Source organism: Vigna unguiculata, unplaced genomic scaffold (assembly GCF_004118075.2).
Source record: "Vigna unguiculata cultivar IT97K-499-35 unplaced genomic scaffold, ASM411807v1 contig_659, whole genome shotgun sequence".
Lineage (NCBI taxonomy): Eukaryota > Viridiplantae > Streptophyta > Magnoliopsida > Fabales > Fabaceae > Vigna > Vigna unguiculata.
This window is the reverse complement of record NW_021011382.1, coordinates 62,255-80,172: the sequence shown is the minus strand read 5'-3', so window position 1 is coordinate 80,172 and position 17,918 is coordinate 62,255. Positions and strand designations below refer to the sequence as shown.

Sequence of the window (17,918 nt, the reverse complement as noted above, 5' to 3'; positions counted from 1 at the left end):
ATATGAGAAGTACCTGCATAGAAACTCTTAGGGAAAAGGCGACCAAAGAATTGAACCAAGGGAACCCAGACGGGAGCCCAAAAGGAACCAGAATGTTGAACGAATAAGAGAGGAGCCATCGCAAGGTGGCAGGCACCCAGATGAGAGACCCCCCCTGAGAGGGACAATAAACACCATATCAGGAGGATTCTCTAAGGGAGGATGCTCTTCCTCCTCCAAGAGAAGGCACCTGAGGGACATTCAATCGGTCCACGTCGTATCAAGGGGACCTAGGAGAAGGATGGTACCCATTACTTTTAGCGACTCTGACTTTCAAGGAGTAGACCCCAACCAACATGACCCTGTGGTCATAACTGTTGAACTCGAAAACTTTGCAGTAAATAAAGTGTTGATTGTCCAAGACAGCTTAGTAGACATCATCTACTGGAAAACTTTCTAGTAGCTCCAGATCCCTGCTAAGGAATTGACCCCTTATGACTAACCCATATATAGCTTCTCCGGAGAAAGGGTGGCAACGCGAGGATTTGTAGATCTCCACACCACTTTTGGGAAGGAAGGCAGACCAAAACAATTATGATCCGCTACCTTGTAGTAGATGCCCACACTTCCTACAACAAGTTGTTGGGGCGCCCCTTTCTCAATTCTCTAGGAGCCATAGTCTCCCCACCGCACCTCGCCTTAAAATTCCCCTCGGCATCAAGAGACATCATAATTGTGCACGGTGACCAGAAGGTCAGAGAGTGCTATATGGCCAGTCTAAAACTCCCATATCCCCTCCTTACGACCAATAATGTAAAAAACACGTCAGCCGCAACTATCCTCCAAGCGGAAGACCTAGACCCTCGAATCAACAATGAAGCAAGGATTGAAATAGTGGGAGAGACCAAGCTCTTCCCCTTAGACCAGCCAGACCACTCCCTACAACTGGGAACCACCATAGAGGGCAAGGGGGAAAAAGTGATCGAAGACACCCTTAGACGAAATGCAGACCTCTTCGCCTGAACAGCAGCGGACCTACGCAGTGTCGACTCTAGAATTGCCGAACATAAACTCTCTATGTTCAAAGAAGCCAAACATATCTCCTAGGAGAAGAGGAAATTGGGAGAACAAGGCGTGTCCCAGAGATGCCTACCCACTGCCAAACATAGACCGCCTGGTAGATGGAGCTGCCAGGAGCGGTACCCTGAGTTTCCTTGATGCATACTCCAGGTACAAACAAATACCCATGGCAGGAGGAGACGAGATCAAGACTGCTTTCATAACTAAAGAGGCAAACCTTTACTATAAGGTCATGCCTTTCGGGCTTAAAAACGCAGGCACCACTTATCAAAGGCTGATGGACAGAGTATTCTAGCCATTACTCGACAATAGTGTTGAAGTATATGTCGACGACATTTTAGTCATGTCGTTCAACCCCAACCAACATGCCCTAGACCTCACTGAATTCTTCAACACCATACGGAAGTACAACCTACGCCTCAACCCGAAGAAATGTACCTTTGGGGTTGATGGAGGCAAGTTCCTCGGATTCATGCTAACTAGCTAAGGCATCGAGGATAACCTGAAAAAATGCCAGGCCATCATAAATATGAGTAGCCCCAACAACGTCAAAGAAGTACAAAGGTTGGTTGGACGACTGACAACCATTGCTCGTTTTCTCCCCAAACTCGTAGACAAAACCAAGCCAATGGTGAACCTGCTGAAAAAGTCCACTAAGTTCGAGTGGAACGAAACATGCCAGACCAACTTCGACCAGCTCAAGCTACTGCTGGCTACACCACTAATTTTAAACAAACCCCATTCCGGGCTTCCTTTGCTAGTATACATCGCGGCTTCCCCCAACACCGTAAGCGCAACACTCGTGTAAGAATTGGATGGCACCCAACAACCCATATACTTCATTAGCCGCATACTTCAAGACCCTGAGACAAGATACCAGATGGTAGAGAAGGTAGCACTCGCGCTAATCACAACAACACAATGCCTCCAGCCACACTTCCAAACACATCCGATTACCATCAAAACAGACTATCCTGTACAAAAAATTCTGCAAAAGCCAGATCTAGCGGGGAGACTTTCAGCATGGTCTGTCGAGCTACCCGAATTTAGTATCCAGTACGAGCCACACGGCCCCGTTAAGGCACAATGCCTGGTGGACTTCACAAATGACATACAACACCAAGAACCCCGGCATGAATGGTGGACCATGCACGTCGACGAATCATCTAACACAAGAGGTGCCAAAGTAGGCATCGTCCTCGAAGGCCTAGAGGGCGTACTCATTGAGCAATTTCTCTGTCTCACTTTTAAAACTTCAAACAACTAGGCAGAATACGAGGCCATTGTCGCAGGATTGCACCTAGCCCTTGAAATGGAAGTCAGATGCCTCTTATACAAAACTGATTCCAAACTCACTATTAGACACCTCACTGGTAAGTACCAAGTCAAAGAAGACCTCCTGTCACAATACTACCATCTGGTAATGAACCTGGTGGGGAAACGAAAAGAATTCAAGATCTAACACGTACCCAAAAGCGACAATGTTAGAGCCAACCTCCTGTCAAAACTCGCAAGCACGAAAAAGAAAGGACGCTATAGGTCCCTACTACAGCAAGTACTCACCACCCCATCCATACAAACACAAACAGAGTGCTTCGAGGTCATAACTAAGGAGTCGTGGATAAGTCCTTTCGTTACGTACCTCGAAAAAGGGGAGGTACCCGCCAACCAAGAAAAAGGATGCGTCAGGAAGACGGCAAGATACACGTTGATAGTCAGAGAACTCTTCAGAAGAGGCTTCAGCAAACCACTACTCAGGTTCATCACGAGCGATAAAGCATCCTTTGTCATGAAAGAGATACATGAAGGCACCTGTGGATACCACTCCGACCCGAAAACAATGGCGGCAGGAATCACGCGGGCCGGGTACTTCTGGCCAACAATGGGACAGACTACACCAACTTCGTCAAAAAATGCCAACCTTGCCAAAAGCACTGGCCCTGTTCCCATCTGCACCAGGACGAACTCCACCACATATCGTCATCCTGGCCATTTTCCAAGTGGGGAATGGACATCATGAGACCTTTCACACCCGGAAAAGGGTAAGTTAAATTCCTCCTAGTCGCAGTCGACTATTTCTCCAAGTGGATTGAAGCTGAGCCACTCGTAGACATCACGGCCAAACAAGTCCAACGTTTTTCTGGAAAAACATCATTTGCAGGTATGGCATACCCCACACTATCATCACAGACAATGGGCAAAATTCATTAACAAAGGCCTAACAGAGTTTTACCGAAACCTCCACATCCAACACATTACGAGCTTAGTAGAACACCCACAGACCAACAACCAAGCAGAAGCCGCGAATAAGGTCATCTTAGGCCAACTAAAGAAGAGACTCGATGGCGCCAAAGTAAAATGGCCAAAGGAGCTCACAAAAATACTTTGGGCGTACAAGTGTACCACACAATCCTCGACCAAAGAGGCCCCACACAACCTAGTTTATGGCACCGACGCAATGATACCAGTAGAGATCGGAGAACCGTCAATCCGCAAACACATTTCGAACACGACCCCAACGAAGCATGTATGAACACGCACCTCGACCTACTCGTAGAAAGAAGAGAGCGCGCACACATCCAGGACATGGAACCCAAACTTCGAGCAACAAGAAAATACAATTCAAAACTTGACCCCCAGTCCTTCCACAAAGGGGATCCAATTTAGAGGGTGGCAAGTAAAGCCAGGAAACATGACGGCAAGTTTTCACCAAATTAGGAGGGACCATTCCGCGTGCTGCAGGAGGTAGGCAATGGTGCATATCGGCTAGAACGACTATCGGGAGGACCAATTCGCAACACTTAGAACATCTCCCACTTGAAGTTTTATTTCAGTTAACTCATGTATTAGTTAGACACTATAATCAAAAGATGTCCTCTTTCCTAACCTGACATTTTTTCCCTAAGGAGGGTTTTAGCCAGGCAGGTTTTAACGAGGCATCTACCAGTAATGAAAGTTCGAGGATTACAAGCATATCTTTAACTAATTGCACGACCTCTCGACCTCTAATCTAAGAATAACTGTAGCAAAGTGGTGCAATAGTCCTTCTCCATTTGAGCTACGATGCGATTCATATCATATCCTCCTTCTTCGAGAAGATTCGTCACGAATCTTAAGGATTTATTTTTCTACTAGTTTTAATATAAGTTTATTATGATCTTGTGAAAGTCTTTATTTTTCCACAACTTAAAACTAGTTATCTTCCTCAAGGATCAAATTCATTATGAATATATTGATATTTGTTCCTTTCTAGTGGTTCCAATCCGTGGAGCACCTTTGTTGCCAACACTACCCCACCTACCTTGATATGTAACAATAAATAATTCCATGCGTTGTGTTTGACAAATTTGTTTCTCATCAACGGACCAAATGCATAATAAAGCAGTGTGAACAAGCTTCCTTTTCAAACATGCAAGCTGGTGTGTTTCATTAACTTGCTTATCCTTTTGTTCCAGTAAAATGACATCACAAACTGTAGAAGAAAAAAAATTGACAAATACATTTTCCATCATCTTTTTCTCTACTTCCTTTTCTTTTTCTTTATTTCCCCTTCCTTATGCACTTTCTATTGCTGTTTTTTCTATTCTTTCTTTTTCTATTTTGTCCTTCAGCCTATGTTGATCCTTACTGACTTGTCTTTGTGTCATAAATTTTAACTTAATTTTATGTCCCTTACGCCTCAAATAAATGGAACGTTCATCAAACTTGAGTGTTGTAAAACGAAGCCATGCCCATCCCAAAAGAAGATGGGAAGAGTCCATGGAGCAATATCACATAATACTTCTTTCACACATTGCCCTGTACTGAATTTGATACATGCTTGATTTGATTGAAAGCTTGTTGGTAACTGGAGTTTCTCCACCAATCTTTGGCTCACAACATTGTTGTCACTTCCGTAATTGAATGAAACTAAACATGGGTGGCCTTCGATTAAACACCTCACATAACAAACTTTCATTGTTATTCCTAATCCAGTGAGCTAGGATCTGAATACCAAATGATATGAATCCAGAGGCGTGGATTCGTTTTATGGATCTATCTAGGTTGGAATGCAAATAAGCAAGAAATTTGAGAAATTATTCAAAACGAGAAAATGGAAATAGATAAGAAGATGTAGTGGTAAATGATAGACGTCACACTTCCAAGAATGGAAGATAAGCCTAAGAGTTTAAACACAAAAAGGGAAAAAAGACCTTTCATAAAACTCAGGGATTCTTGAATCACACAAGAACTTAGAAGAATCACTCTCACTAAGATGGAGGAGATAAAACTCTACTATTTTCTGAATGAAACTCAACCTGTTTCATTGATTAAAATGGTTCAGCTTATATAGAAGCTTTAACCACTGGAATCACAAAAAACACATATATTCAAATTACATCCTACTTTAAAACTATTAACGATCCTACTATTTAATGGTTGATCGTAACTGAAATTATGGCAACCCAAAAGTCACAAAAAATATTTAGACAGGCATTCTCTTGTTCTCCAAAAGGCTGATGACTAAGTTGCAATTGGGTCATCCTTACAACTTGAAATAAAACTAAACCAGAGCCCATTAATTGATTAAACCAAAACATGATTTGGTAAGCCAATTTTACAATGAATTGGACCATATTTAAACAAACTAACAACTTTAAAAAATAAAAATAAAAATAACTGCAGCAAAGTGATGTATTAGTCCTTCTCCATTTGAGCTATGATGTGAGTCATATCATACCCTCCTTCTTTGAGAAGATTCATCCCGAATCTTAAGGATTTATTTTTCTCCTAGTTTTAATATAAGTTTATTATGATCTTGTGAAGGACTTTATGTTTCCACAACTTGAAACTAATTCTCTTCCTCCATGATGAAATTCAAGTTGAATATATTCATATTTGTTCCTTTTCAATGGTTGTTGTTCTTACGGAACCGAAGTCTGTAGTCCACAAATCGATGAAGGGTCTCGTACGTCTTGTTTCTGGTCAGTCTTCTCTTGCTTCCAAGGGTATTTGAGGGCGGCGCAGGGGACCTGCAAAAGACACTCTGATGCCTAAGTTAGTACTGGTAATGTCAGGGTTTCAGAGAATAATTTAATGCGTAATCAATGCATAGAACAGTCTGCTATTTATACCCTTTTTTACCTGTGGGTCCTACCTAAAATGGGCCTTTGGGCCCAATATTCCTGTTCTGGCTATCCTAGGATCCAATTTTAAGGAGAGAAATTACCAGGAGGTCCTCCGAGGGTTGGCGGTGCTCGGTACTCGGCCATGAGATTCGTTGAAGGCAGCCTACTTTCAAGGAGGGTACCTTTCACAGAGCAAAGCGGCCATGGCGTTTTGTTGAAAGCCGTGTTTCCAGGTGGGGGTGTTTTCGCAAGGTAGGCGGCCATGATGCTTGCTAAAGGTCATGTACTCTAGATGGAGGTGTCCTCGCGGGGTAGGCGGCCATGATGCCTGCTGAGGGCCGTGTACTCCAGATGGAAGTGTCAGATAGAGGTGTCCTCTAGGGTAGGCGGCCATGATGCCTGCTGAGGGCCGTGTACTCTAGATGTAGGTGTCAGATGGAGGTGTCCTCGCAGGGTAGGCGACCATGATGCCTTCTGAAAGCCGTGTACTCAGGTACGGTTGGGACAGTTGCAATCCGTGGAGCACCTCTTTTGCCAACACTACCCCACCTTGGTATGTAACAATAAATAATTCCATGTGTTGTGTTTGACGAATTTGCTTCTCATCAGCGGACCAAATGCATAATAAAGCATTGTGAACAAGCTTCCTTTTCCAACATGGAAGCTGATGTTTTTCGTTCACTTGCTTATCCTTTTGTTTCTGTAAAATGACATCACAAACTGTAGAAGAAAAAACATTGACAAATAAATTTTCCATCATCTTTTTCTCTACTTCCTTTTCCTTTTCTTCATTTTCCCTTCCTTCGGTAATTTCTATTGCTTTTTTTTCTATTTTCTACTTCAGGCTATGTTGATCCTTACTAACTTATCTTGGTGTCATAAGTTTCAACTTCATTTTGTGTCCCTCATGCCTCAAATAAAGTGAATGTTCATCAAGTTGAGTGTTTTAAAACAAAGTCATGCCCATCCCAAAAGAAGATGGGAAGAGTCCATGGGAGCAATATCACATAATACTTCTTTCAGACATTGCCCTGTACTGAATTTGATGCATGCTTGATTCAGATGAAAGCTTGTTCGTACTCAAGTTACACCCCGAATCTTTGGCTCACAACATTGTTGTCGCTTCCCTAATCGAATGCAACTAAACATGGGTTGCCTTCGATTCAACATCTTGTATAATAAACTTTCATTGCTATTCGGAATCTAGTGAGCTAGGCTCTGAATCCCAAATGATGTGAATCCAGAGGGGTGGATTCGTTTTATGGATCTATCTAGGTTGGAATGCTAATAAGAAAGAAATTTGAGAAATTATTTAACACGAGAAAATGGAAATAGATAAGAAGACGTAGTGGAAATTGATAGATGTCACACTTCCAAGAATGGAAGATAAGCCTAACACTAGTGCAGTTTTGGGATTTTAACTCGCGTTATATGCCTCGGTTATTATAAAACCGAAGCATAAAATGGTGCGGTGGCATCTTTGTAATTATTGTCAACTTTTCTACCCCGGTTCACCCCAAACCCGAAGCAGAATATGGGTTTTTGCTTCAGTTAATGAAAACCCGGTGCCAAAAGGCCTTATAGGCTTCAGTTTTATAGGCCCGAAGCAATAATGCCATATGGAGTATGTAATTTGGCCTCGGGTGGCTATTGAACCGAGGCCATATGGCAAATTAGGGATTTCAAAAACGCGATTGCACAGTTCTTTCTCTTCTATGTTGAGTACCTCTTCACGCCTCTCTCTTTTCCTCCATCCACGCTGCACCGTCCAGCCTGGTTCAACGATAGAGATCTGTGAGTGGTCTGTTGGAGATTAACGCGGTGGACTCCGACACGGAGGAGGGCGGTGTTGTCGCGACCCTTGGACGCGAGGCAGCAGAGTTGGCTCCTGGTCCTGGTGAACAGAAGAAGAAGAAGAATAAGTGATGTCTTAGAGGGGGAACGCAACAGTGAACTGGTTCACCACAAACCAACAACCCACGCACCTTCAGAAAAAAAAAAAACAACCACAACGCAGATCAAACCCTAAATCGCGAGTTCAACACTTCGTCATTCCACCTCGTAAGCTATCATCAGAGTTGCACAAACCACTGCGTCAGATTTGAAATGCAATTAAACAACCAGCAGCCAACAACGAACCAGTAGCTCCACCATCGACCACCACACACGAAACTCACCGTGCAAAACGCCGAAACAGATCCCGCCAAGGAAGAAGAAGTGGATGTACGTGGTTATGTGTTCTTCGTTTCCCTTCTGTTCCAATTTTTGAAAGTCACCAAATAGCAAGTAGCCACGGCTACTGCCATGCTACGCCTTGCCATGTGCAGTGATACAAATATTTAACATTTCCTTTTTAATGCCAAAACTCAAAAACATAACAAAGTATGAAGATTTGATTATCTTTCTTGCATGGACGAGGAAGTGAACACCGGAAGTGAACTCACGAGGTTTTGGGTTACATATGACCTCGGTTACTACACAACCCGAGGCAGAAAAACGACTATACGACTTCGGTCCACACCCGAGACCATAAGCCGACCCTTTTTGCCTCACCTTAATATGCTTCGGTTCCAAAACCGGGGTAGAAACGCAAAATTAACCGAGGCCAAATCCTCTTTCTGTACTGGTGTAACAGTTTAAACACAAAAAGGGAAAAAAGACCTTTGATAAAACTCAGGGATTCTTGAATCAGTTAAGATGGAAGAGATAAAACTCTACTATTTTCTTAGTAAAACTCAACCTATTTCACTGATTAAAATAGTTCAGCTTATATAGAAGCTTTAACCACTGGAATTACAAAAGACATATATATTGAATTTACATCATAGTTAAAACTTTTAACGATCCTACTATGTAATGGTTGATTTTAACTAGAATTATGGCAACCCAAAAGTGACAAAAAATATTCAGACAAGCATTCTCTTGTTCTCCAAAAGGCTGATGACTAAGTTGCAATTGGGTCATCATTACAACTTGAAATAAAACAAAACCAGAGCCCATTAATTTATTAAACCAAAACATAATTTGGTAAGCCAATTTTACAATGAATTGGACCATATTTAAACAAACTAACAACTTTACAAAATAAAAATCAACATAACTGCAGCAAAGTGGTGCATTAGTCCTCCATTTGAGCTATGATGTGATTCATATCATACCCTCCTTCAGCCTGTATTGATCCTTACTGAGTTGTCTTGGTGTCATAAGTTTCAATTTCATTTTATGTCCCTCATGCCTCAAATTAAGGGAACATTCTTTAAGATTGAGTGTTTTAAAATGAGGCCATGGGAGCAATATTACATAATATTTCTTTCACACATTGCTAGGTACTAAATTTGATCCATGCTTGATTCAGATGAAAGCTTGTTGGTAACTTGAGTTTCTCCACCAATCTTTGGCTTACAACATTGTTGGCGCTTCTGTAATCGAATGCAACTAAACATGGGTTGCCTTCGATTAAACACCTAGTATAATAAACTTCCATTGTTATTCCAAATCTAGTGAACTAGGCTCTGAATACCAAATGATGTTGAATCCAGAGCGGTTGAGTCTTTTTATGGATCTATCAAGGTTGGAATGCTGATAAGCAAGAAATTTGAGAAATTATTTAAAACGAGAAAATAGAAATAGATAAGAAGATGTAGTGGAAATTAAACACGCAAACGAAAAAAGGACCTTTGGTAAAACTCAGGGATTCATGAATCACTCAGGAATATGGGAGAATCTGTCTCACTAAAATAGAAGAGATAAAACTCTAATATTTTCTGAATAAAACTCAATTTGTTTCATAGATGAAAATGGTTCAGCTTATGTAGAAGTTTTAACCACTGGAATTACAAAAGACACATAAATTGAAATTACATCCCACCGAAAACTATTAATGATCCTACTACCTAATGGCTGATTGTAACTAATATTATGCCAACCCAAAAGTCACCTAAAATAATTCAGCCAGGCATCCTCTTGGTCTCCCAAAGATTGATGACTAAGTTGCAATTCGGTCATCATTAGAATTTGAAATAAAACTAAACCAGAGCCCATTATTTTATTAAACAAAAATATAGTTTTGTACGCTAATTTCGCAATGAATTGGACCATATTTAAACAAACTAATAACATTACAAAATAAAAATAAAAATAACTCCAGCAAAGTGATGCATTAGTCCGTCTCCGTTTGTTTGACGAATTTGCTTCTAATCAGTGAACCAAATGTATAATAAAGCATTTTGAACAACAAGCTTCCTTTTCAAACATTGAAGCTGGTCTGTTTTATTCACTTGCTTATCCTTTTATTCCTGTAAAATGAAATCCCAAACTGCAAAAGAAAACATATTGACAAATAAATTTTCCACCATCTTTTTCTCTACTTACTTTTCTTTTCCTTTTTTGCATTTTCCCTTCTTTCTACAGTTTCTATTGCTTCTTTTCTCTATTCTTTCTTTTTCTATTTTCTCCTTCAGCCTATGTAGATCCTTACTGACTTGTCTTGGTGTCATAAATTTCAACTTCATTTTATGCCCCTCAGGCCTCAAATAAAGGGAACGTTCATCAAGATTGAGTGTTTTAAAACGAAGTCATTCCAATCCTAGAAGAAGATGGGAAGAGTCCATGGGAGCAATATTACATAATACTCTTCTTCCAAGAATGTAGTGGAAGTTGAATATATTCATATTTGTTCCTTTCCAATGGTTGCAATCCGTGGAGCACCTCTCTTGCCAACACTACCCCACCTTGATATGTAACGATAAATAATTCCATGCGTTATGTGATGAAGGATTGACCCCAACCAAGGATGGAGGCACATGCTTAAGAAGACTAAGCATGTTTAGAAAGGAAGTTCACTAATCCTTCATCCCTTTCATTTGTGTTTGTTATTTTTTTGATTCCTTAAGTTGGCTTAGTTGAATCAACTTTAGTTGACTTGTTGACCTTTGACTATGTTTGACTTGTTGACTATAGTTGACTTGACTTAAGCCAACATGCTAATCTATGTTTATTTGCTTTGTAGGTTAATTAGGAGTAAGAAAGCAATGCTAGGTGGCGCATGGTGATTGGGGAGCATAAATGATGTGGAGGAGAGAGTAAAGCAAAGGCATAAAGCATAAAGAAAAAGGCATAAAGCATAGTTGGCTCTTTTGTCTCTCATTTTTGTAACCTTATTTGACCTAGTTTCTAGAAGCTAGGGTTAAGTTGTTGTAGAAACATCGTTAGGTATCTTTTATTTGCTTAGAGGCCCCTAAACTCTTCTATATAAGGGGTGCTCCTAGACATGTAAAGGGTTAAACATTTTGAAGTTAAAAACACTCTTGTATCTCAACCATTTGTGAGAGTTTCCTCCCTAGGGAGTGAATACTTTTAAGCCTTATCTTGCATAGCAAGTGGCGGCACACATCCACTCATCTTCAAGGTTGTCATGGCTTCTAGCCTAGCCTTGTAGTGGCGTGCTTCTCACATTTTCACCATTCCTTTCCTTTCCATTTTATGTTTTCTTCTTCCTTTAATTGTTCTTGGTTTTATATGGTTTATGTGCTTTCCATTTCCTTTTTTGTTTTGAATCAATCCATCGCTTTGTGAAAGGAACCTTTTCATCTAGATAGCTTGCTATCTGAGTGTCTAGTGGAGATTTCACTTAGCTTTCTTAATCAACTCTCACCATATTCAATAATCTTAATTAACCCTCAAATGTTTCATTTTTCTCTCATTTTCCTATCAAGTGTTTCACTCTTTTTCTTTTTCCTTTCAAGTGTTTCACACTTTCTCTCATTTGCTAACTTTTCTCTCATTTTTATTTGATCCTCACACACCTCTTTAGGAGATAAGGGTTTGAGGACCACTTTTTATCTTGATACATGAAAGAGATTTTGTTAGTGAAGCCATCATGAATGGCTTTAATGTCATACCGCCACGGTCTTCCCAAAAGAATATGGCTAGCCTCCATAGGAACCACATCACATAAGATCTTATCTTGATATTTCCCAATGGAGAAAGAGACTTTAGCTTGTTTTTTCACTTGGACTTCTTCTCCTTCACTAAGCCATTGAAGTTTGTATGGCCTAGGATGTGGTTTAGTGTTCATCTTTGACACTAATCTTGAACTCACCACATTAGTACAACTTCCTCCATTAATGATTACCAAACATACATTACCATTAACTGAACATCTTGTATGAAAATTATTCTCCCTTTGAGATGCATCCTCGTCCTTGACTTGACTTCCCATTATCCTCCTAATCATGTACAACTCTCCTACATTAGCTTTCAACTCGCCATCACTCTCTTCTACCTCTCCATCATTATCATCAGAATCGCTTGTGTACTCCCAATTTTCCTTAAGAAGAACGGTCTTCTTTGTAGGACACTCATAGGCATAATGTCCCATGCCCAAACATTTAAAACCTTTCACTTCTCTAGTTCTCTTTGGTGGATGTTCAACTTTCTTTTGAACTATTTTTCGTTCATTAGAAAGTACTGAATTGCTAGAAGAGGTAACACCTTCTTTCTTTACTTTATCTCTGTAGTTTGAAGAATTGAAATTGGTAGAACTCTTTCTTGTTGTACTCTTTCTTTTAATTTGTTGTTCTACCTGTATGGCCTTATGCAATAGATCCTTCATCTCCACAAACTCCTGCAACTCAATAACATCTCTAATATCATGATTTAATCCATTAAGGAAACGTGCCATAGTTACCTCGGGATCTTCTTCAATTTTGGCTTGGATGATAAGAATCTCCATCTCCTTATAATACTCATCCACTCCTTTGCTTCCTTGAGAATGTCTTTGTAGTTTTAATTTTAAGTCCCTATGGAAGCTAGAAGGTACATACCACTTCCTCTTGACCCTTTTCATCTCATCCAAAGTGTCCACCAAAGGCTCCTCATCTCTAATCCTTTGTCTTTGCAACTTGTTCCACCAAATTAAAGCATAATCAGAAAATTCAGTTGCTGCAAGCCTTACCTTTTGCTCCTCACTATAATTATTACAAGAAAATACATGCTCAATTTTCAGCTCCCACTCCAAGTAAGCTTCAGGATCACTCCTCCCCTTGAAAGGTGTCACATTCAACCTTACTCCTTCTATTCTCCCTTCATTCCTTTGTGGCCCTCCTCCTCCTCCTCTTGGTGGGGTTCTATTCTCTAGTTGGTCCAACCTATCATGAAACTCATCTTGTTGTTGCTTCATCAACCTCTCCAAATGTTGAGATAATGCAACAATTTGCATCTGAATATCATTCCTTTCTGCCATGATTAACAAACAGATCAAGGTAACAAGAACAAAATATATATATGGTGTTTGAAAATTTTCTCGCCCACTCAAGTGTTTGCACTCACAGATTGGCTTTTACTAAAATAAAACACTCTTGCCTTTTACCACTCAAATTCTCCTTGGGTTCTTAGGCAATTCAAGAGATTATGGCCATAACAAAGAATAGTTCTCCGATATGTGTAAGGAAACGCTTGTAAGTAGACAAAGAAAGGTTAACAAAGAATAAAAAAGGCCAAGAAAAGTAGGTAAAAGAAGGAAATCAACAACAATCCTTCAATAACACCAATATATTACCTTATAAAAATTGTTCAGAGGCATAAATCATTGATAACGCTGTCGTTGACGCGTTCAAATTAATACTACTTATCTATAACAACTTCAGTATTGTTAAGAAAGTAGTCAACAAAATAGTAAGGGTAAAGTAACCCAAAGTCGTCTCCCAACGAACACAGAATTGATTTTTAACAAATTAGTTCTTATAAAACTATACAAAGCGGTTAGTCAAACAAAATAAAAAATATAGGGGATTCAGATAAACAAAGATAGAAATAAAATTTAAAAGATAAAAAGAAATAAAAACAATAGAAAAGAAAATAGATTGATTCCATTGCTTTTTCAAAATAGATTCATCATCGGTTATCTAAAGATTATTGCTCAATTAATTATTGTTGTAGATTTGCAAATTAATCAATGTAAAGTCTCAATTAATTTGTTGGCGTTCTCACTTTTAACCAAAGTACAGTCTCAATTAAAAGTGAGAACTTTTAGATTATCCATAGTAAATTCAATCAAAGTACAGTCTCAATCAAATTTTACTATGCCTAATCATGTCTATTCTTTTATCTCCTCACCAAATAAAAAGCTTAATTAATCAAAGTAAAGTCTCAATTAATTTTCGTTAGAGTAAATACCTTTAATCAAAGTAAAGTCTCAATTATTGGTAAAAACTCATTTAATCACATGAAAGTTTCTAAATAAAATCAAAGTAAAGTCTCAATTTAATTTAAAAACCCTTGAACTCATATGATCAACATGAATATAGATTTAAAATCATTACTTGTTACCAATTTGACGTTCAAACCCTTAAACTGAAGCTTTGAATACCAAATGATATGAATCTCATTGCACAAGGGCTGACTTAGGATTTTTTTTTTCTTTTAGGGTTAGAACCAGTTATGACCACGAGATATTTTGTGGGCAGAATTAGGTATTCTTTTGAAAATTGGGTGAAGAAGAAAGTAATAAGGGGTGAATCTAAAAGTGGAAGGAAAGAATCACTCTTTCCAAAGGAGGCAACACACAAAGGATGGCAAAATCCTTTGATGCAATCAAGGGTTCTTGAATCACTCTCACTATTAGATAGAAAATTGAATTTCTAAACAAAACTTAACTTGATTTTATTGATACGAAATGTTTTAACTTATGTAAAAGCTTTAGTCCTCTTCCATTTGGGCCATGATGCAATTTACAACTTTTGTCTTTTCTCCTTCAAACTTGGGCTTGAACTCAAATAATATTGACAACACTTGTTGTAGAGCTTCTTTTGCTTTCTTTGCTCTAGATCTTGTCATAGGTCCTCCAAGTTCTTCAATTGGATCCTTGTCTTTGCTCATTGTCACACCCTGTCATTTTCCCTTCCTTTTGCAGTTTTTATTTCTTCTTTTTCTATTCTTTCTTTTTCTATTTTCTCCTTCAGCCTATGTTGATCGTTACTGATTTGTCTTGGTGTCATAAATTTCAACTTCATTTTATGTCCCTCATGCCTCAAACAAAGGGAACGTTCATCAAGATTGAGTATTTTAAAATGAAGCCATGCCCATCCCAAAAGAAGATGGAAAGAGTCCATGGGAGCAATATTACATAATACTTCTCTCACACATTGCCCTGTATTGAAATTGATCCATGCTTATTTCGGATGAAATCTTGTTGGTAACTTTAGTTTCTCCACCAATCTTTGGCTCACAACATTGTTGTCGCTTCCGTAATCGAATGCAAATAAACATGGGTTGCCTTCGATTAAACACCTTGTATAATAAACTTCCATTGCTATTCCAAATCTCGTGACCTTGGCTCTGAATATAAAGTGATGTGAATCTAGAGGGGTGGATTCGTTTTATGGATCTATCTAGGCTGGAATGCCAATATGCAAGATATGTGAGAAATTATTTAAAACGAGAAAATGGAAATAGATAAGAAGATCTAGTTGAAATTGATTGACGTCACACTTCCAAGAATGGAAGACAAGCCTAAGAATTTAAACACACAAAGGGAAAAAAGAGCTCTCATAAAACTCAAGGATTCTTGAATCACTCCAGAACTTAGGAGAATCACTCTCACTAAGATAGATGAGATAAAACTAATATTTTCTGAATGAAACACAACCTGTTTCATTGGCTAAAATGGTTCAGCTTATAAAGAACCTTTAACTACTGGAATTACAAAAGACACATATGTTTGATGAGATGCCTCGAGCCAAGGGACCTACAACAAGAGCAATGGCTAGGAGAATACAAGAGGAATGAGCGTTAAATGTGCATGCAAGGCCCAAGATGAACTTCACATGGGCCAAGGAAGATGTGAAGACCTAGCCTAGGACATTTTGCTTGTAAATACTAGATTAGGATTTTATTTTGGGCTTTGTATTTTGGGCCCAGTAGAATAGGGTTTTTTTTGGGCCATGAATTGGGCTTTAGAAGTAATTTTGGACCAAAAAGGGGAATTGGGCCAAATGGGCCAAAAGTAGTGTGTGTACTCTAGAAAAGCCTAGAAGCTTCTCAAACTTGCTCTCCAAGGATGAGAGTTAGCTTCCCATGGCAAGACAAGTGTGACTTGCTTAGGTGGCAAGTCACACCTCCCACATGCTCCTTTTTGGCTCCAAAATTCAACTTTCTAGACTCCTTTTTCCCTCCACTTTTTGGAGACTCCTTGGTCTCATTTTAGCTTATAAATAGAAGGCTTAGGAGATGTATTTTTTAGCTTGAAATTGAATAATGAATTGCTGCCCAAATTTGTGCACAAATCTCTTTTGAGCTCACCATAGAGTAAACTCTTCTCTAGTTTACTCTAGTCTTCTTCTTTAAGAGTTGGCCTCACCTCTCTTAAGAATCCTTTCACCTACACCAAACCAAACACCTTAAGCTTCTTTCCTTCATGCTTTCGCATCCAACACCATCCATGGAGCCTCCATTCTTCATGCAAGCTTCAATGGAGACAAGAAGAAGCCATCATGTGGTATCATGAGCCTTGGTTTTAGTGAGTTAAGTGCTTCTTCTAAATTTTTCTTTCAATTCCGTGTTGTTCATCATTTCTTCTACTTGTCTTGCTGTTTTTGTTCATTTTATTTTAAGTATTAATGTTTTTTTTACTTTGGTTCATCTTCAGTTGCTTCATCTTCAACCATCCTTGTGTCCTTTAGGTGTTCTATTTGGTTTCTACCGTTTACTTTTCATTTTAATTGAGTATTTGTTGTTTTTTTGTTCAGTTCATTCTCTTGTTCTTGAATTTATTTTGATTTTAAGATCCATATGTTTTTTCTAGAGTCATGTTTAATCCATATATGTCATTAATTCCTTGTTTAGCTTTTAATTTTCTTTGAATTTGTTAGTGATGTGCTGCTGAATTCTGTTTCAGATTTGAGTGCAGTATTAATCCTTAAAAATTAACACTTTCTTCTCTCTTTGAGCCTTGGAAATGAACCTTCACATCTAGATAACCTTAGTTATCTTAATGTCCAGTGGGAATTTTCCTTGTGCTTGCTTAACATCACCATAAATCACACTAAATTTCCTTTCAATTAATTGTGCTTTGGTGTTTTTTCATTTCTGTTTTTTAGTTCAGAATGCTATTTAGATCTTAGCAATGTCTTAGAGTCAATTTCCATAGTGTGGTGGTGATTCTGTTTTGTGGTGGAAACTAGCTGCTGTAAGAGCTATAAAAAGAAAGAAAAAGAGCACAAAAAGAATACAAGGAAGTGCCAAAAAGAATCAAAAGAAAAGATCAAAAGAAAGTGGCAAAAGAAGTACACTAGAATCACTATTGTCCCAACCGTACCTGAGTACCCGGCCCTCAGCAGACATGATGGCCGCCTACCACGCAGGGACACCTCTATCTGGGATAACACGGCCCTCAGTAGATATGATGGCCACCTACCACGCAGGGACACCTCCATCTGGGATAACACAACCCTTAGCAGACATAATGGCCGCCTACCACGCAGGGACACCTCCATTTGGGATAACACGGCCCTCAACTGACACGATGGCCGCCTACCACGCAAGGACACCTCCACATGGAGAACGTGACCCTCAACAGACCTCAACCACCCATCTCACGCGGGCGCCTTCCCCTGGACAACACGACCTCTAGCCAAACCCCATAGCCGCTTGCCCTGCGAAATGCATCCCTCTAAAAGTAGACCACCCTCGACGCATCTCATGGCCGAATACCGAACACCGCCAACCCTCGGAGGATCCCCTGGTAATTTCTCT

At 39.4% G+C, this 17,918-nt stretch overlaps 1 protein-coding gene across 1 annotated transcript; it reads right to left on the bottom strand.

The window, feature by feature from the left end:
- Positions 1 to 11,952: 11,952 nt before the first annotated feature.
- LOC114172658 lies at positions 11,953 to 13,410 on the bottom strand. Its single transcript, XM_028056990.1, has one exon. It carries the CDS (start codon positions 13,408 to 13,410, stop codon positions 11,953 to 11,955), a length of 1,458 nt encoding a protein of 485 aa, XP_027912791.1.
- Between the last annotated feature and the right edge of the window lie 4,508 nt (positions 13,411 to 17,918).